Below are 21,153 nucleotides of genomic sequence, written 5' to 3' on the forward strand. Positions count from 1 at the left end.
GATGTGTCTAAGTGGAAAACTCTGCATGCAATAATGTTTGTACCAAATAATGGCACTAATTACACACAAATAGTGGCAATAATATTTGTACTCAGTGTGTATATCCATTGTACTAACACTTGAACCTTTCAAGTTTTCATTCGTATAAACTAACACTAGAGAGTGTGATTTTATTCGAAAATTACTCACTGATGAATTTATTTTTATTAACATTTTCAGCAGATATTCTCTTTGATTCGAATAACTTCAAACGTAAGAAAACTGGACGTACTAAATTGTTAACGTTTGCACAGCGTTGTGTTAGTCAAACGATCACAAAACTAACACAGCTGGACTATGAGAATGAAAAAGATTCTAATGGTTTGTTTAATTCTATCGTATGGCTTTTGGAGAATAGGATTTCCAGTTCACACAAGTTCATCTTACTTTAGGGATACATTATTTTTTTCTGTATTGGCCCAGCACCATAAATTGGGCTCCAACCATCGGGTCACCATGATTATACATTGTATAGTCAATGAGAATATCTATTGGTTATTTGTGGGATTTTAACCCATTCTCCACGACAAAGTCTTGTGCTCTTACTACTATTTTTTTATTTTTTATTTGTAGAAAGGAGGTATAAATGCATTTACACACACTGAGAAGCTCAGTAGTGTCGGACTCATAAATAACCATGAACTAAATTACTAACAAATAAGCTCTAACAAAACTATACCAAAGCCTCCTCTACTTTTGTACACGTATTTATATATTTTTCGTTGATAACTGCATGTTAAAAACGTTAAATATTTTATTTACATTTACTCTATGGTTGAAATTGAACTAAATACATATTATTTTATCCTTATTACAACGAATAATAAAAAAAAAAACAGAATAAGATAACGTTTTATTTTCAAGCATATAATGAAAGAGCCAGGAACTCCATTCATGATATTTGTGAATTTAAGTAATCTTTAACAAATCATTGCATTTATTCACTGGCCTAGTAAGTAATTACTAAAGTGTAAATTTAGTCCGATAGAAATGATGAATAAATTACTTAAAATCTGGATTTTAACAAATTTTTTAATATAAATTAAAATATTATTAGTTTCTTCGTATATTCTAAAAATTACAAAAAATCCGATCTGAATGTTATTGCAGGCGTTTCTTAACCACACCACTGACAAAACATTATTTCAAACAAACGTGTTGGATAAGTTTTTTTTTATCTTTCTAACAAATCCACTAATACCCTAATAAAAATTAGACTAATACACTTTTTTTCTCAACATTTTCAACTTCAAACTTTAAATTGCAGAAATCCAAATTCGCTCAGCACATTATCGACTATAACCATGATATGCTGGATATAAATGACGGTCTCTACATTCTACATTACTGTGGGAAAGGAAACTTATTAAATACCTTGGAGGAGTTTGAAATATATAAGGACCTAAAAACCAGTGACAGCACACAAATTTTGCATGAAAAACTCAATTATGAATCTCATTATATTTTCAACACTCTACTCAGTCACTACAATAGTCCTATATCAGCTGCTGATAACGCAGACGACAATCCAGAGTCCACGTCGGTCCTTAATAACCTGGTTCAGTCTACTTCCAGTCCTGCCCGCTGCAATGTACGTGCATAAGTTGATAGGCCTATCTGTTACCGTGTATTTAATCGTTTCGTGTTTTGTGTTCGTGTTAAATGTATGTAACAACTCTGACGACACCTCAAGAAGTATATCCTTTTGTGTGCCTGACGATGGTGGAATTTAATAACCACCGAAACATGTAGCAAGTTTATTTTCGACACTATAAAACATGTCAAGGATTGTCTGACAAGGTACGTTTTTAACCATTATTAGTCATATTACGCAATTCTGGGGCTATAAAAATGAATTATAATTCAAACTTTAAACGTTACCTCGTGGCAGTGCATGTGACAAAGTCATTCTCGATCCAATCATAAAATCCGAGAATAGCCACAGCCTCTGTAATCTTCTTCACCGCCTTCGCCTCAACAGCTGATTAATTGATTACTCTGTGACGTCACGTCAAGGTCATCTAAGTGACGTTTCACCTTCAACTCTGCCTTATTGGCGTCTAGAGACGCAATCAATTATTGTCAACTTGGCAGTCGAGGTGAAAATAAACTATTATTATGAAAAAGTATGATCAAAAGGAGTTTAGGAAGTGAAATTAGTTTTTCTGGAATAAATTTCAATAATTATTTTTGTTAATTTCGCCATGTAAATACTGAAATAAAAGTACTTTATGCTAAGACGTTTTCAAAATATTTTCTTTTTTCAATACTTTTGTTCCAAATAATAAAAATGCAGTGCCTTATGCATATATAAGCAAGAACGTAATCAATTACTGTAACAAGAGTTTTATTTCTGTTCCGAAAACAATATTTGAATTTTCATATTCACTTGATTGTATGCAAAGCAATTCTAACTATACAAACAAAAGAAAAAATTGATCTATATTGTTAATTTTTGAATTGTCGAATTTCGTTTGAGGTCCAAACAATAAAAGAGAGTATGTAAATAAATAATACTATTTTATTACTTAATCATTTATAATACTCTAGGTTTTCAGTTTGAGCAAATCAGTAATCAGGTTAATCATCTGGGAAGATCAAATCAGATCCTGAGCTTGACGAGGAAGAGGCTTGACTGCCACTGTATGTACCAGATCCCCCTCGGTTGGCTGAGCCAGAACCTGATCCTGCAGCGGAAGACGCTGATGACTGACTTCCGGAGTGACTTCCAGCTCCACCACCTCCGGAATAGGAACCTGAAGAAGCTTCGCTTTGAGACGATGATGAACTTCCACTGCCTCCATACGATCCAGATCCGGCAGAGGCAGATGACGAACTCTTGGACCCAGAGTATGACCCAGAGCCACCTTGAGATCCGGAATTTGCTGAGGATCCACTTTGAGAAGAACTGCCAGATTGGGATCCTCCACTTCCATATGACCCAGAACCAGTGTTACTAGATGCTCCAGAATTGCTCGATGATCCACTTCCGCTTCCTCCTGAACCAAAGACGTTGGCTATGCTTTCATCGAGGTTTTGGCTGTTGTAGCCTCCGCTTCCTGCTCCACTATTTGCTGCGCTGCTAGCTTGTGATCCTGCATTGGATCCTGATCCAGAATATCCTCCTGCTGGTTTGGATCCTCCATATCCACCACTTCCTGCTCCAGCTTGGGATCCTGAGCTAGACCCTGATCCAGAGAAACCTCCAGCTGGTTTTGATCCACCATATCCACCATTTCCTCCATATCCTGAACTTCCTGCTCCAGCTTGAGATCCTGCGTTTGATCCAGATCCAGAGTATCCTCCAGAAGGTTTCGATCCACCATATCCACCACTTCCTCCATATCCTGAACCTCCTGCTCCAGCTTGAGATCCTGCGTTTGATCCAGATCCAGAGTATCCTCCAGAAGGTTTCGATCCACCATATCCACCACTTCCTCCATATCCTGAACCTCCTGCTCCAGACTGGGAGGAAGCTTGTGCTCCTGCGTTTCCTCCTGAACCTGAATATCCACCAGATGGTTTTGACTCATAAGAGTCACCACTTCCATAACCACCACTGCCTGCTCCACTGTTGGCTTGAGAAGCAGCTCCAGAGTTCGCCCCGGACCCGCTCGCTAGATTTGGGGAGTAGCCTGAGTTGCTGCCTTGTCCTCCACTGCCTGCTCCGCTGCTAGCTTGTGATCCTGCTCCAGAATTTGATCCGGACCCTTGGTAACCAGGAGAGTAACCAGAACTGTCACCTTTACTACCGGCACTACTACCAGCTTGTGATGACGCTGCAGATCCTGCGTTTGAGCCTGAATATCCCCCAGACGGTCTATATTGAGTTGGTGGTGGCTGATACACTGGTGCCTGCTTGGGTGGTGGTGGAGAGTAAACTGGAGCCGGCTTCGGTGGTGGCGAGTAAACTGGTTTTGAAGCGTAACCCCCTTGTCCATAGTTTCCACCACCAGACCCACTGCTTCCAGCTGAAGCACCACTATTAGCTGATGATCCTGATCCAGAGCCATACGATTGAGGTTTCTGTCCGTATGTTCCTACAGGTCTGCCACCACCGTATCCTCCACTTCCCGCTCCAGCGGAACTGCCAGCTTGTGAGTTTGCACCTGATCCAGACGAAGATCCTGGGTAGTTAGATGACCCCCCTGAGTATCCACCACTATTGCTCCCACTCCCTGCATTTGCATTTGAAGACGACCCTGAGTTTGCACCTGGATAGCCACCACTCAAATACCCACTGCCTACTCCCGACCCTGATTGACTTCCTGCATTACTACTTGATCCCGAACCGCTATTAGATAGCCCTACCACCCCGCTGTTTCCAGATCCTCTTTGGCCACCGTACCCAGTTGACCCACTTCCTGCCGCCGCGTTCGCGCTACTACTAGCATCAGAGTGGGAGTTACTTCCTTGGTAATACCCTCCTTGCCCTAACCCATTGAAATGAGGCTTTTGGTCATGTCCACCATAGGGTGTTTGATAATGTGCAGGTGGGTAATTATCAGATTTTGCAGGAACTTCTTTGATAATAACTATATATTCAGGTTTGTTTGGAGGAGGTGCGTAGTCCCTAGGTGGACCCTCATATCCGACACTGTTGGGAGAGCAACCTCCAGGACATCCATAGTCATAGCCACCTCCGTATCCTCCAGAACCAGCATTCGCGGAACTTTGAGATTTAGAACCAGAATATCCGCTCCCGGCGCCGCTTCCAGCAGAACTCTGGGCGCTGGAGCCACTGTTGCTGCCACCCGCACCCGCTGAAGACTGACTACTGGCGGAGGACTGAGAGTAACTACTGGTGAGTCCGAAGGGGCCAAAGTTTGTTCCTAGACTGCCGCTGGAGCTCTGTGCCTGAGAGGACGAGTGAGACCCCGCAGGGTGGACGAGATGAAGAGGGTCTAGAACATTAAGAAGGCCTTTTAGTACACTTCGTCCTCGTAACCTTCGATGTTCACCATCTGAAACAATACATAATCGTCAAACTATAGTGTTCAATTTGGTTTTTAATTTAATAATAATTCAAATGAATCCTAAAATTGTCCACACAGTCGCTCAGAGAATATTTAAATGAGAAAAAACAGTCAGGTCTGCTGGTGATGTGGTCTTTTAGCTATCTTAAACTAAACACCATATAAGTTTTCGCTGAGTAACGTATAGTATCTTGTGACGTGGGGCCCATATCCCACGCAAGTCGAGAAGACTGCTGAGACAGCATCCCCGAGCCGTGGTGTCTTGGACGAAGGCAGAGGCAGTGAGCTGCGAGACACGGGGCCGAGAAGGTCTCCGAGTACAGAGAGCGTCAGTACATCCGCGTCGCGTCGTCACGTGATCGGGTAGAGGGTCGGCCGGTACCTTGATATTTTAGTGCAGGGAATATTATTAATTTTGATTTGTTAGAGTTTAAGTTAGGGAAGTTCGTTATTAATTTTCAATAAATAGTTCGTTCGTCTGCTGATTTTGTTGTGCTGTTTTCAACACCTCGCCACCTCTCACCCAAGCGAGCCCCCCCCCCCCCCCCCACAGTCACAAGGGTAGACGTGACAATCTTGATTAAGTGAATGCATTTAGTACTAAATTGGTTTATTGTATTTTAAAATCTATCCTTACTAAAAATTTTACAGTTTTGAAATATATAACCATCTTATATAGTCACCAATTATTTTGTTACCCAACCTCATCACCACATCTTCTTCTGAAGCATGTGGAGTTTGATCATGTACCTGAATACCCACTAAGAGTAGTTCCCTATGGATCCATCGGGTGCATTTCCTCCACCACAATCTTAGTATGTATGTATAGCTGATTAGCATACAAATAGTCCTCCACTGCTCGCTTCACTATTGGCTTCAAAGGTTGCCCCATACTAAATGCGTACATAGTTACGTACCCGGACTACAATGTTTAAACGCCAATAACAAATTTAAAATAAATCTCCTGTTGTTTGTGACATTTCATGTTCGGAGCACCTGAAAAGAGCCCGAAATGTTAATCCCCAAAAAGGGTTACTAATCCTACGCCTGGAAAGAGCCCGGGTCTCCAAAGTACCTGAGGAGGAGGATGATGCTTCTATCAAATGCTTTTGTAGAAAATTTAATATAATCTAGAAAAATAAATAATATTGTAAATATTTTTGTACAGGGATCATAATATTATGTTATGTCTGTTTTTTGCGAAATAAATGATATTTTGATTTTTGTTTTTGTTGTCTCATTTTCTGCCTCATGGGACTCTGTAACCGGCAGCCACCCTACCCCTTGTTGTACCTTGTACCATCGTTATTTTCCCATAAATCTTACATACTCTGAAATCGGATTTTGGTATTGAAGGAGTTAGTTAATATTTAAATAGTGTACATATACATTAGTAGTACTTTAGTAAATAGTGTTGTGTTTGTCTAAGAAACTAACCAGCTTTGAGGATTATTTAACTGAAAATTATGTTGATCTTGGTTCCCTCTCCCCCTGCAAAATTGGGCTGCAGATTCGGCGGAGTTGTGGCGTACTACAAACGCCTGCGAAGGTTTCCGTTTCAGATTCATCCAACTCTGCCCGACACCAAACCCCAACATATTTATTTATGTCAAATTTTGACTTCTATTCAAGTCAAAAACAAACAGAAACTATTTTCATTGAAATCCCATAAGAGAGGCCATTGTGGGATCGAATTCCCCCGTTCCTCAATTGGCTTTGAGAAAGCTCAGTGGCCTCAAAAGTTTTTTTGAAAAAGTACAAAACCCTGTAGACCAATTTTTATTTTAAGAAACCTGGCCATGACGTTACCGTAACAATAATTAGGAACACATATTGTCTTACTCTTTGCTTGGTATTGTACCAGGGCTTTAATAGAACTCTACAATACAACTGGGCCCTGTTATAACCAGTCATTAAACTTTCCATCAATATGTCTGAACATTATCCGAGCTGTATTTCTCCATAGACGCACAATTGGCAAAGATGATTGACCAATGGTCACGAGTACAGGCGGGAGACGAAATTACCAACCATTAGAGGTTCCGGCACTGCGACCTCTGCAAACGACCGTGACCTTGAACTTCAAGAGGTTCTCCCTCTTTCCCTCCCCTCCTCCAAGCGTGACCATTCTATTTTACTTCTTTCCCAACATACAGACGAGTGTCCAACGATCTTCGTTGACATTCGTGTTTTTAAGGGAAATGCGAAATCATTTGTGCACAATAATGGAGCTGATTGTGAAAATGTGCTTCTTGAGCTGATATACTGGTTGTAACAATTAATCATATACAGTTAGAATCTGACATACTAAAGCATCAACCATGGGCAATTATAAAGATTATGTCTTTTGTATTCTTTTATTTATAGATTAGTTTTAAGACTTAAAATTAATGGTTGTTCTGTGGCGTTATAACCAAAGAACGATGCATGTGAAATTTCTCATAAGGTAAAAGATAAATACTTAACAGTACAGCCACACACAAACGTGTATTTTACGAAACATGAAACGTACCACAAAGTAAGTTTTCAACTCTACAACACGGTGAATCTCCAGAACTTTTGCTTAACGATTATCTTGTGTATTATATAAGTTTAATCTTACTTGAGTATTAATTCGTTAATGAATAATCTAACTTGTGAATGTTAATTCATATCAAAACACCAAACAATACGGGGTTTAAAGTGTAACGGGGTGGATTTTGGAAGATCTCCCTAGAAAATAATTGAAATTTCAATGAACGATTGATTTTATTTCGGTTTAGAGACTGTATTAAGATTTTGTTCCTTTAGGCTTTCATTGGAAACTAATATAAAGTATGACGATTAAAATTTGTTAACAATTATTTAAGGTGTAAGAAAGTAAACTCAAATTCCCTTGTTTACGTGCTTAAGTAAATGTTCACGAGCAATCTAAATTTGTCAGAAGATATTGAAGTAACTTAAGGCAATAGTGTAAAATTGGTATTGTTACATTTGAAATGAACATTAAGACTTAAACGAGTGGTTTTACTGAAGGAGTGGTAAGAATGTTCTGATTATTGTTATTGGTTTACTGGCTATTGTTGTTTGAACTTAATAATATTAACTTATAAGAAACCAAGTAAGGGAATTAAAATCAATTCCTTTGGCTGAAGGAATATTATATATGGAATAAAATCAGCTATACCAATATACTAACAATGTTTTGAAATTCCTAGAAAAAACTATGCGTATCATAATTAGATACATTTGACAAATATTGGCATATGTTACTAATGCAATTACTGTAGGAACAAAAACGTAAAAACGCAAAGATTTCTCTTTCACATTAAAAATAACTGCTTAGATTTTTCGTTTGAACCGTTAGAATACTTAAAAAAAGTTAAATACACCTACAATACACATTAACACACCTGACAATTCCATCATTTTACTTATTCCAACGCCAAGAATAAGCGAACCAACCCCTATAAATATCCATAATTCGTATACATTGATCAACAGAAGCATCTTAAACATTTGAAGTACTTCCAACACAAGTGCCAACTAATCATGGGTGGGTCTACTCAGAAATACATGTTTAACTAGAAGTGAACCACGAGGATTGTGTTAGTACGTTGGCATCACGGCTTCTGGTCACGTAAATTCTACGACGAGGATCAGATAATTTTGTTTACAATAATCTCTATGACACATGTTTTTAAATAAATATCTTAAAAAACCTTATAATACTTATAATATCTTAAAGTCAAAGCTAAGGCCAGTAACAACAGCTTGATTTTGTTAATGCCTGCAGATAATACTTGGAGTATTCTCAATGGAAATGCAATTAAAACAATGACATTATTGAGAGGCAAAGTTAAAATCATTAACAAATTGCCTAACTCGATGTCAAATAAAAACTACAAAACGGTGGTTTAGAATTATATTTGAGGGTAAATTTGTCATTGTATGCTTTATTCAATGAGCATAATAACTAAAAAAAAACCAAGGAGTTGTTTTCAAATAAGCAGAGTTCTTTGTTTTAACATGCATTCTTTTTAAGTTAGTGAATGGCAATAAGTAAACAATAAACATAAAACTCACTCTTCAGGACGGATACACACAATAAAATTATCCTCAGCTGTTACAAAATGAGGACAAATCTTTAAAGGAGTGTAACCTACCTTGCAGCATGTAGGGTAGGCTAGTATATTGTACATGCAACTCGTAACTTTGGAAAACTGCTTTTACTGTCAAGTTGAAGGAATTTATATACGATTGACATAGGCTTCAAAGCTGTTATTGCAGCAGCGAGACCAAACAAGAAAGAAGAAAAGGTGATGATTCAGATAAAAATCATATTAGCTATTTACATTTGCAATATCGTAACGATACGGCAAGTAAACCTATTAACCTCCGTTAAATATAAATGCAATGTATTTTGCAAGTTAAAAGTCCAGCTGAGTGGGTATTCATAGGGATTAAATACCTTTATTTTATGGGTAAGCTTTATATCGTGTTATTATTTCACATGAAAGCCTTACCTTAACTCCGAACAACAAGCATTGGTTGAAATATATTTTGTTTGCTTCGTTGAAATATTTTGAATTAGTTTTTTATTGATTAAGGGTTCGGTCATGTTAAAAGATTAAAAGGTGATCATACAGTGTTTTTTAGCGAATTTCCCATTTAGGGAATAAGCTATTACCGTCGTACTCATGGTAAGACCTGGACCCGGGACCGATACAATTTTTTATTTTGAGGTCCCTAGAGGCCAAAAACACCATCCGTTCACATTCATATATATAAATATATGTGTGTGTCCGTTAGCGCGATAACTCGAGCAAAAATGATCCGATTTTTATGAAATTTGGTACAAACGTGTAAACCTACGTTTATTCAAACGAGTTCGCAAACCAGCATAATCGGACCATGGGAACGGGGGTTTATGGGGGACGGGGTAAAATGGGGTTTTCCCATTTTTTACCCGAAACGCAAAAATTTTACAATTTCTTTTTAACCCGTTTTGTAGAGCTTAAAAAAGAAATAATTTAGTTTATTGAAGCGCTGTTGTATGCCTAACGGTCACGAAGAAAATTCAAAAATAGTGTAAGTTTAAATTCCCTTGTTATTCTTATGGAGAAAATGAAAACTATTGTAGTTTACTTGTTTATGTATATATATTGATAAAATTTGGAAAACTTATTTATTTCATCGTATACTATTGACGTATGGTCAAAACAACTTTTTACCTTCCCCGTAGCAGCAAACCTAAGCACTCGTTATATCTAATGTTATTTAAATTGGGAATAAATATGTCTTATTCATGGAAATATTTTACTAATAATGTAATAAGACAAGTTGAAATTCGCTTAGTCTGCAGGTTTGCTGTGGTGGGGGTATTTTTTTTATTATACACCCGATTTATTACTTGTTATCCATTGTTATGTTTTTAAAAGTATTTCTAACAACATTAAAAGTATAATACTATATAAACCATCCCAAAACACATTAGTGAAATACCTCTACCTTGACATCGACGTTTTGCTTTGTGTTATGTTACGATAATGAGATTTTAGAAATCATCTAAAACTTAAAAAATATAACACTAAAACATATTTACATAATTAAAAAAATAAAATATCTCTAACTCAACAATAATTCTAATGAATAAAAACATCAACCACAAAACACAAACTAACCATAAGAATGGGCAGTTCCACATGCTAAAAGCGCAGCCACAAAAATCACTCGAGGTCCCATGCTGCACTGACACTCCACAACTAACTCCAGCTGGGCTCGCACGAGCCATCATATGTAATTACATTTGTGACGTCATGATTGTGACGTAGACCGGGTATCCCTGGACACTGGATACAGCATAGCAGCGTCAGGGCAATCCTCGGGCACGGGCATTCTGAGAAAACAAATTGACTTTTTCCAGCCTGGAATGCGGATTGCTTTTGTAGAGGATGGTTTTCTTTGTTTATTTTAGAGGAGAATCCTTTAAACATTCACATTTTTAAATGGTAAATTCTCGCTGAACACAAGGCTCAAAAAACTTACGTTGTGACCAGGCTCAAAAAACTTACCTTGTGACAGGGCTATTCGTCGGGTAACCCTTAACAGCCAGGCATTTGTCAACTTCTACCATTGACTTTGAAAAGGGCAAGCACAATTATCATCGTATCGTTAAATCTTGTTATTGGGTGATTGGGCGAATTTTATCATTGAAAAGGCCGGTTTTTTGTGCTTTTCTCTCGGCATTATATTCTTTACCACAAGACGGCAAAGAGTTGCGAAATTAGATCGTTTTAGTTTGGGTGAAAATGGATTGAACAACAAATAATACTAGTCAAAAAAACCCTCTACAAAACTAACTTTTCTTCATGTAATCCAAGAAATAATAAATCAGTAAGGAAGTGTTATATGTTTATTTTGTATGTTACTTATACGTAATTTAAGGTATTTCACCTAAAGCTTTTTTGAATGTGAGACTTACAATTTTATCTGCGGGCTTTGGAAACATTTTGTCCTTTAAGGTAAAACTAGGAAACCAGAAATGGTGCATACTCTAATGGTAATTAAATTCACTAAAGGATGTATAGCGTAGTTTAATGGTACACCCACAGGCGGAAACACGTACTTAGTTTCATACATTATATAACTTCATTATTTTTTATCAGTTCTTTAAAAGTGTGACATGGATAGTAGATAAAAAAGTACAAAAATGAAATGTTAAAACATTAAGTAACAATAGATTTGTATATTGTAAAGAATCGACATTTCACAACAAAAATTCCACATCAGCACTGGCCAAGCTTGGCACAGCATTAAGTCGATAGCTAAATTGGAATCTGCGAACTGACAAGGACACCGAAACAATAATCCTAATATGAAATTCCATTTTGATTGGACCAGTGGTACAGATGAAAAGACAGTCTCCAAAATTGATAAAAGAATATCGATTAGATTTTTTGTTCATAAGCTGTAATTATTAACAATATTTATGAATAAGATAATTAATAAGTAGTCCTTGGGGGAAAGGGGCTATAAAGTAAAAGTTTGATATAATTTTTGAACGCACCAATAATAGCTTTCTGTTAAGGATTTATTTGTCTTTGTTGTATAATTTCTCCTTGCTTAGCATTTCTAGTCACTATATTGTCAAACCATACTTTAAGAAACTCTCATAATCAAATAGTAAGTGTTTTTCAACAACAAGCGAAGCATTCAACTCGACTATTTCCCTACACTCTCTCTTCAAGGTTCACTATGAACAGTATTGAGGGATCCAATGTTTGGTGGGGAGGATTTGTATCCAGAACTCGTGCAAGACAATTCATAACGTCGGAGAATTCGTAATCGTAACAGCGACGTCGTGAATTCAAATCATGTTTCTGGAAACATTATATGTACAGTGCTACTACTCCTTACTTAGTGCTATACCTCACAGGATTATATCGTTTTCCTTGCTACTTAACATCATTTTCACCTAGAGTTACCCTGATAGGGGTTTGCAGAATAGTTTATCCCTGCACATCAATGTTTAATTTATTTTTACCAAACTAACGTATTTGAGGCCCAATCACTAGCTATTTCATTAATGCGGAGTGCGGAAAATAAGGCTCGGCTGGTCTGGTGGTTTAACTTCAGGGGTTTTGTCTGAAAGGCCTAGGTTCGAATCCAAACAATCGCCAATGGATTTTACCTTATTTAGACCTGATAGTCTAGAGAGGTCGCCGGAAGACTGTCCCCCAGAAAACCCCTCCCCAAGCATTTTCCTGCGTCAGAGATCGGGGGGGGGGGGCTGTTTTCCAGTCACGGACACTCAAGTTTCGTTGTCATACATTTAAAAAATAACCTAACCTAACCTAACCAACCATACTTGCTGTAAAATTTCAAAATTCTTTATGATGTTCCCCACATGCCTTTTCTTTTATGAAACGGAATTAATTACTCGAATTAAAATTATAATTTACATAGCATAACATTTTTCTAGAAGGGTAGTATTCCAGTCCCGCGTCACAGCTCCCATATTGGTTAGTTGGCAGATTTCGTGACGTAACGTTTCACCTGAAGGGGGGGTTTCCGGGGGGGGGGGGTAGGATTACGCATCCCCCTTCGGAGCCCAGCTTAGGGTACGTTAGTCGGTGAGTCTACATGTCTATGAAATAATAAGATCTTTCAGGCAAGAAAACTTACTCTGAGTTTGAGAACTCTCTTGATGAAGAGTCGTAAATGCAAATAATACATTCCATCAAAATCATGAGCATACACAGTAAATGCTTCAGACTCTTGTTCTTTCATTTAACAATTTGATTTAATTTATGAAGTTAAGACATTGGGACATATTACATTGGACACTAATTTTATGGGTGTTTTATTAATTTTATATTCGGCCTTTGTAAATATACTTCTTTTCCAAATAACTTAAATTTTTTCCCATATAGGGAATAAGCTATTACCGTAGGTCTCATGGTAAGACCTGGGCCCGGGACCGATTTACTATTTGGTTTTATGGTCCCCAGAGGCCAAAAACACCATCCGTTCAAACTCTGTCAATACTTCAACAACACTTTAAAAATTCAATCCAAAAGATTTATAATTTCCACATATATAAAATATTTTATATGGTTTGATGCAAAAACTGATAATCACGTCATCGACTCAAACAAAAATATCAAATTAAAAAAAACTTTTTTTGGGATGACCCCGAAAACATTAGCTCTGTAAACCCTTCCTTCCCCCCTATTAAATTAAAAAATGTTCCAATGTATAAAATGTTGAAATAGTTTAACACAGTTTCAGTGGGACCTTCTACTCCACAACGCTTGTATTCAAACACACCTGAGTTGTATTCCACATGGATGTACGATTCTTTTCCCATCAACATCCGATATCGCAGTGCCCTTGATGATGTTGCGAAAGATAAGAGGAAAACACAGCCAGTTAATGAACCTGCCACGGAGTATAATCTACGAACTGCAATAACAACAAACTTAACTACGCGGGGAAGTGGTTTACTGTAGTTAGGTGGGTTTTTACCGTGTATTCGGCGTTACCACGGTTGGGTGAACGTATAATTAACTATTTTAATGGTCTTTTGTAGCTGTAAACGTTGGGATATGAATTTTTGCTTTTTGCGGATAATGTAATAAAATAGATAGTAGTAGTGCTCGCTTGACATTCAGAAGATCGTCGGGTCTGCCCAAAGAGAAAATACTTCTCTTTGGGCAGACCAATACGTTGATGGTTCTAAACTGGATACCGGTCCTTGATAATTGTCCTTTAATAAATAGTCGGCTAAAGATGGCATTGACCAGTGACATACGGAGATACGGGTTACATACGGTGTAAGCTACGGAGATAGTCTCACTCCATTTGTATCGGTTTAAAAAAAAATACAATAACTACGCCACAGTATTAACTAGTTAATGCGTGATAATTCCCCATTGAAACAGTAATATATGGTGTTGAATGTGGCAAAGATTACTTTAAGCAAGTATGAAATAGTTGTGTAAATAGTGAGTGAAGTAGCAGGCAATTTGCACTCGAGTTACACATTATATTTGTCCTACAGTTACTATAAAGCATATAGATTATTATTAGTCTTTCAAACAGTAAACAACACGTTTTAGGTTAGGCTAAATCCAAGCGTTGAAAGAAATGGGAAACAACTGCATCAGCTGTTCGTAGCCGTAGTATCTTTAAGTGTTGCCAACCTATTTTCAAGCGTACACGGATTACGTAAATAATAAAAACACGCTGTTTAGTGTTGTTTGGTTGGTACTGGTGTGCGAAAAAGTAAAAAGTTTGCAGCGAAGTAAGTTAATGTAGCAATTTATAATCAGTTCAAGGAAGCCCACTGATTTGAGTTGTTAAAAGATAACTCAAAACACAAAGAACTACTTCAGGAACAGAAAACAAAATAAAAGAATTTATTTGTATACCACAAAATACAAACATTGATAAAGCCATGAGAAAAACGTTCAACCGCTCAAATGTGATGATCAGTTAAAGGACAAAAAATAATGCACTTCAAATTATAAATAACAAAATTTCAAAAGAAAATATAGCCAACCAAAATCAAGATCCTAGAAAATCAAACGGCAAGAAAGTCTAAGCAAGAAAGTAAATTAATTAGAATTCTGTACAATTTTCTAAAAATATATATATGAAATGGATGAATGATTTTTTTTTATCGTAACAATTTATTCTCTTTTTGAATTACTGAATTGCCCTTACTAAGATATTTAACAAACATATTTAATTTGATTATTAAAATTAATAGGATTGAAGAGTAGTTTGACTCTAGATTGGTAACTTAATTTTAACGACTACTTACCAGTGTACAGTGTCAAGGCGGGTCACAGTGTTGGAGGATGCGTAGCTTCGCCCGTGAAGGTCTTGGCCAGACTGTTACTAATTAATTTCGTGTATTATGTAAATTGCGAAGCAGTTTGCTTGTTTTAGAACTGCATCATAAATGTAATAAATTTCCCAATAAGTAAATAAGAAATTATAATTACTTTTACGACCATTTTGAGTTAAACATTTTGAGTCTGTAAAAAAGATACCCATTAAATATACTAAATACTCTATAAAATTCCTTAAATTTAATGATTTTTGTGCAAGGTAAATTCTTAATTACTTACATGCATCTTTAGATGATTTATAGTAACGAGTAATAACAATAATTTGGCATATAATTAAATGTTTTGAATGAGGCAGAATTGTAATAATTAAATACAATGCATTTGCATCACATTAGCATTACATGTAGTTTTATGTTAATTACTGTTCATAAATATTATCTATTACTGATATTTTATGTATTCTGTAGATTTTAGTATTGCCTTTTGATACTAAAAGTCGACACCTTACTACAACGTAAAATCTGAAGTATGTAAAGGATTGCGATGGTTGGTTTAGTGTATGGTAATGTTTGAGTTAGTTATGTTGAGTAAAATCATCTCTAATCAATATAGAACGCGCTTTAACGTAAAAAATAACAGGGAACAAGTAGATAAAAAATTGTTCTGTGTTCTGCAATAACTTTAAATTTAACGAAATAACACATACATTTAGAGACTCACAGAACTCAGTAAATTCTCACAAAAATTGTATCAACTCCTATAAGCGTGTTATCCCAACAACACCAATTACAACGATTGTAAAAAATCAGAAAAAACGTACATTGTATGATTTTGCAGTTTAACGATATTTTATACGATAAGCCATTTTATACATGACGCCATCAATTATTTCCGTAATCTATATATAGTTCGCATTGCTCACGTTTCCGTAAAACACAAGAAATACCAGTAACCATGGTAAGGTCAGTGCTACCTACAAGATCTGCCCTGAATGACAAATGGTAAGGTAAACTAGTAAATGTAACTGCTTGTTGTCCGATGAATCACAAGTCCTCGCCAGAAAGGTGGGGTGTTTTAAGGTAATTGTCATGCTGAACAAACGTAGGGTTTGGGAGGCAGCCAACTGTAGGAGGCTTGGGATCCGGCTGATCCGTACTGTAGCTCATGTCTACCTTCCAGGAGAGGCAAAGATCATAATCAAAATAATCTCTAACATAACAATTAAGATTAAAAATGTAGACGACATCAATGATCAGGAGAACCCAAAACAAGTTTCGAGCAGTTGGACTAACAACATACTTACTTAAATTGGATTTGAGTAGAATTCCCATTCCACTTAACAGGCTGAAAATTGTTTTGTTGCATGATCGTCTAAATGGTTTTTTTAAATAGTAAAAGTTGTCTGCATAAACCGGTTGTAACAAACCTTACCTAAACTTGTCTTCAACTGATGCACATGGATAATAAACGAACGATGGAGTATACTCAATGTATAGCTAGCCTATATCGTACCATTGACTATGGATAGATCTAGTACACTATAACCATAAAATAACTCCTTATAAGTTTATCACTCATTTACTGTGCATCAGTTGTTGAAGACAAGTTTAAGATTTTCTCTATCCCTGGCTAATGCAGACATCGATTACTATTAGACCTACAGATTTTATTTATTGTATTGCTAATACTCGCTATCTAATCAACTTTAAAACTATTTCAACTGAAATATCATTTGCCATCTTCACATAACTTTCACTATTATGTCAATATTGCCCTTCACTATGACTGATATCCTTCCGTATGGTTTGTGACTTTTTAAAACGTTTTTATTAGCTTGTTTTCTTGTCCGGTACAAATTTAGCAATCAATTTTATACTAACTTCCCGATGAGCTAGAGACTTGAAACTTGAAAAATAGCTCACAAAAATGGAAGACAATGCAATATATGACAATATTATATCATTTAATTTTCATATTTCTCTTGGGCTACGCCCCATGGGCTTGTTTTTATTAGCTTGCTTTCATACAAATGTTGATATCAATTTTAAACGAAGTTCCCGATGAGCTATAGACTTGAAATTTGAAACATAGCTCAGAAATGGATGACAATGCAATATTATATCGTTTAATTTTCATATTTCCCTTGGGCTACGCCCCATGGGCTTCCAAATTGTCCATGTTTACATTTTGAAAGAATGTAAATATATCAATTAATTTAAGTCAGCTGTAAATACTTAAATTTGACAGTTCGAACAGCAGAGGTTAAGAGGTACGCTAAGAGGTTATGCTCCCAAGAGATTCTTTATACAAACAAACATTTCAAAATACAGTAAAGATAAACAATCTGATTGCAGATATAAAGGTGTTTGTTTATAATGTCAATTGTTATTTATTTAGAATTCTATAAAGTAAACAATAAATTAAATCAATTAAACCTTAGATTTTCCACATGCCTCTGTCTTAATCTGACATAGATGCTTGAAATAGATTTAACACGCTCACTCCCGCGTGGCGAGAGACGTTACATGCAGAGGTGTGTGACTGAACCTGTTAACATCCACACACATTAAAAACTAAAAAGTAGGAAATAATTTATAAATAAAAAACCTTTTTTAAAACAAAATGTTTTTACACGCGACGAAAAGTAGAAAATAATTTATAAATATGTGGAGAGTATAAATACTTGTAAGATTTAAAACGAAAAACGTGGGGTGCATGCAATTGATAATAATACATTAGTTCAATAGGTGAAGGTAATTGTAAATGATCTATTGCATGCACCCCACGTTTTTCGTTTTAAATCTTACAAGTAGTTATGCTCTCCACATATTTATAAATTATTTTCTACTTTTTATCGCGTTTAAAAACGTTTTGTTTTAAAAAAGGTTATTTATTCATACATTATTTAATCTCAGCTGATTCTAAGGCTCACAGACCAATCTTCTCTACTCTTCATCAATCTCTGGCATCTGGAAGAGTGGATAGCCCTGGTAATTTGAATGGAATCCTTCTGTCGTTGGTTTCTCACTTTTCATTTAAAATCTTAATTTTATATATCAGCTTCAGCATCATCCTCTTCCTCTTCATCCTTTACCATGCTGACTGTCCCCCCTTACTTAACGATAGAGCCATCCGATTGCCATCCTACAGTGCATGTCCTGGAAGACGTCGTCCTATTGCATTACCACATTCCTTGTACATAGAAATATTTTAGCGAAAATCCAATCATAGATGGACTGAAATTCGCTTAGTCTGCTGGTTTTCTGCGGTGAGGTATTTTATTTTGACGTTTTGATTACATCAGGTTGTTGGTACGATGTACTTCCAAATACTGCTGCAGAATGAAAAATTTTCACTTTTGGTAGAAACTGTACGGAGTGTAATATCTTGTCTGATTCGTGATTCCTTAGCCTTTAACATTGAAAAATGTCTTTTGTTGGATGATAAATAGATGTATTTAATATCTTAATCATTTAAGTCCACAAAGTGTAAGTATTTCATACTAGAGATAACAAGGTGAGCAGAATGGAGTGGATAATCAGCAACGGTTGTTTACTAGGTAAGATCATCTGTTTCTTTGGATAGTTTACAAAATGAACAAAGAACAGCTTGATTAAGTTTTCAACTATCAAGCATCTTAATTTATTTTATATTGTCCAATTTTCTGATGTAAAATACAATACAGGGTGATTGATATAAGTTTGCCAGACGTTTTATTCGAAAACAATAAGAGATATCAAAAAAAGTTAAATGGTAAGTGCCTTGGATTTTTGATTTAAAAAATTGTAGTCAAGTCGAAAGAATTATTTTAGCCGCCATTTTTGCAATATGGCCGCCAACTTTGATTTTTCTTATGGAACACCCTGTATTTTATGATGTATTCCGGTAGAAAATGTAATTTTAAGACGATTTTATTCTTGTATTTCTTTTCATAAACCTAACCGTTTCAAAGATAATAATGGTTAAAGTTTTGAAATTTCTGCATGAGAAAGAGTTTCGATAAAGGCCTAAGCAAGCATGCCAGCTGTTTTATTCGAAAACTATTCGAAATTTCACAACTTAAACAATTATTATCTTTGAAACGGTTAGGTTTATGAAAGAAATCACAAGAATAAAATCGTCTTAAAATTACATTTTCTACCGGAATACATCATAAAATACAGGGTGTTCAGTAAGAAAAATCAATGTTGGCGGCCATATTGGAAAAATGGCGGCTAAAATAATTTTTTCGACTTGACTACAATTTTTTAAATCAAAAATCCAAGGCACTCACCATTTAACTTTTTTTGACATCTCTTATGGTTTTCGAATAAAACGGCTGGCACACTTATATCAATCACCCTTATAGCAGAAGTACAATTTAAAAAATCTTGAATTTTCTACTTTACAGAAAGACTTGCTATTACCGACGACCGTCACGTCCGTTATACAAAACTAACACCTGTGGTAACAATCTGTTTCCTGATTGGTCAGTCAACAATAACATGACAGAAGGAACAATGGAACTGTGAACTTTGCAAACGTTTGCCTTGGGGAACCCCAGGAACCTTGGACTGGAACCAAGGAACAGCGGAAGACGGAACGCCTCAACTATGGAGACAGGAGGTGGGTCACTGGAAATCAAAACTGAATTCTGGTGGGGAAAAGTTGATAAATAAAACGTTATCTTAACGCTTGCATTTATATTGGAACGTTTTTAAAAATAAAACAAAATATAAAAACAAATACTGATAATACAGTGAGGATAGTAAACCAAAAGTATTTAGACGCTGTTAACTATTTTCATACAATTAAAGTAAGAGACTACATGTCAACTACAAAACAACAACGATGCAACGTTACAAGAAAATCTTGTTGCTCTATTTTATGGTTGTATTCTTAATTAAATTTTTAACTGGTTTTAATTAGATAATAAATTGCCATAATACATGTCAGACTACATAATACTCTAGATAAAACATACCTTGTGTTGGTTACTCTATGATAATACATTGAACAAAGTCAATGGGCTGGAATTTACTTTAGGTCCTACATTCATTCGAATGAATATATCTATCGATATATCGATTAATCGATTGTTTCATTCGATATATCGTTTGGTTAGTTAGGTAAGGTTAACCTAACCTAACTAACCAAACGATATATCGAATGAAACAATCGAATAATCGATATTTTCATTCGAATGAGTGTAGGACCTAAAGTAAAGTGCAGCCAGTCAATGTATTGATTGTTTTTTATTGTTTGTTGTATGTATTTAATTGTTAATTACATTAAGTCAATGTAAAAGTGCATGTGCTAAAGTTATGATTTTATAGTGAAACATCCAAGAAAGAGTCAAAATAGATGACAACGTGCGTCGACTGGTCACGTTGTTTGTAATGTTTCGTCGTGCATTGTAGGTCTTTAAGTTTAATTACAGATGACAACCACGACCGTGAAGTGACGTCTATGTGGCTTGGCTAGTATCAACTAATTAATGATCTGACAATATTGCTAATGTTGATTGAGCATTTCTTTAATAACATAAAATGCCTTAACTTAGTTACAGTTTGGATAACCTTCGATGTAAAAGAGATATTTTGTTGTTATATTGAAATTTTGTTCAGTTAATCACGATATTCATATCAAGGGTGGAAATAGTTATTTGTGTAACTAGTGGGCGAAATGGCACTTTGCTGCACACGAGAGAAATGTTTACGCAGGAGCCGTAGGCGAGTGTGGAAAGATTTTTCCTTCGAGTTCAGCAAAGACACTTTGCACTCGTTTACACATATATTTTTGCATGCTTTATATGTTAT

The 21,153-nt window shown here is 35.9% G+C and overlaps 1 protein-coding gene across 2 annotated transcripts; it reads right to left on the reverse strand.

Annotated features, from left to right (window-relative positions):
- Positions 1 to 2,540: 2,540 nt before the first annotated feature.
- On the reverse strand, positions 2,541 to 10,753 carry LOC128990868 (loricrin-like). Of its 2 annotated transcripts, none has more exons than XM_054413494.1 (2): positions 10,679 to 10,753; positions 2,541 to 4,943 (listed from the first exon to the last, which is right to left on the reverse strand). In XM_054413494.1, the coding sequence occupies exons 1-2, from the start codon at positions 10,737 to 10,739 to the stop codon at positions 2,620 to 2,622; spliced, it is 2,385 nt and encodes a 794-aa protein (XP_054269469.1). In that variant the 5' UTR covers positions 10,740 to 10,753; the 3' UTR covers positions 2,541 to 2,619. The 2 variants fall into 2 exon arrangements, with proteins under 2 accessions (XP_054269469.1, XP_054269468.1); XM_054413493.1 differs by having other exon boundaries at positions 2,541 to 5,003; positions 10,679 to 10,752.
- Positions 10,754 to 21,153: the final 10,400 nt, after the last annotated feature.

The sequence above is a fragment of the Macrosteles quadrilineatus genome, unplaced genomic scaffold, assembly GCF_028750875.1.
Source record: "Macrosteles quadrilineatus isolate MER2022 unplaced genomic scaffold, UCM_ALF_1.0 Scaffold_3__2_contigs__length_128488019, whole genome shotgun sequence".
Classification (NCBI taxonomy): domain Eukaryota; kingdom Metazoa; phylum Arthropoda; class Insecta; order Hemiptera; family Cicadellidae; genus Macrosteles; species Macrosteles quadrilineatus.

What these genes read in the sequence shown, in the direction of transcription:
- LOC128990868 (XM_054413493.1), bottom strand. Translation starts at nt 10,739, where the DNA reads ATGGGACCTCGAGTGATTTTTGTGGCTGCGCTTTTAGCATGTGGAACT. An exon ending in TGGAACTGCCCATTCTTATG is followed by an intron (nt 5,004 to 10,678) that starts GTTAGTTTGTGT and finishes GTATTGTTTCAG; the next exon opens with ATGGTGAACATCGAAGGTTA.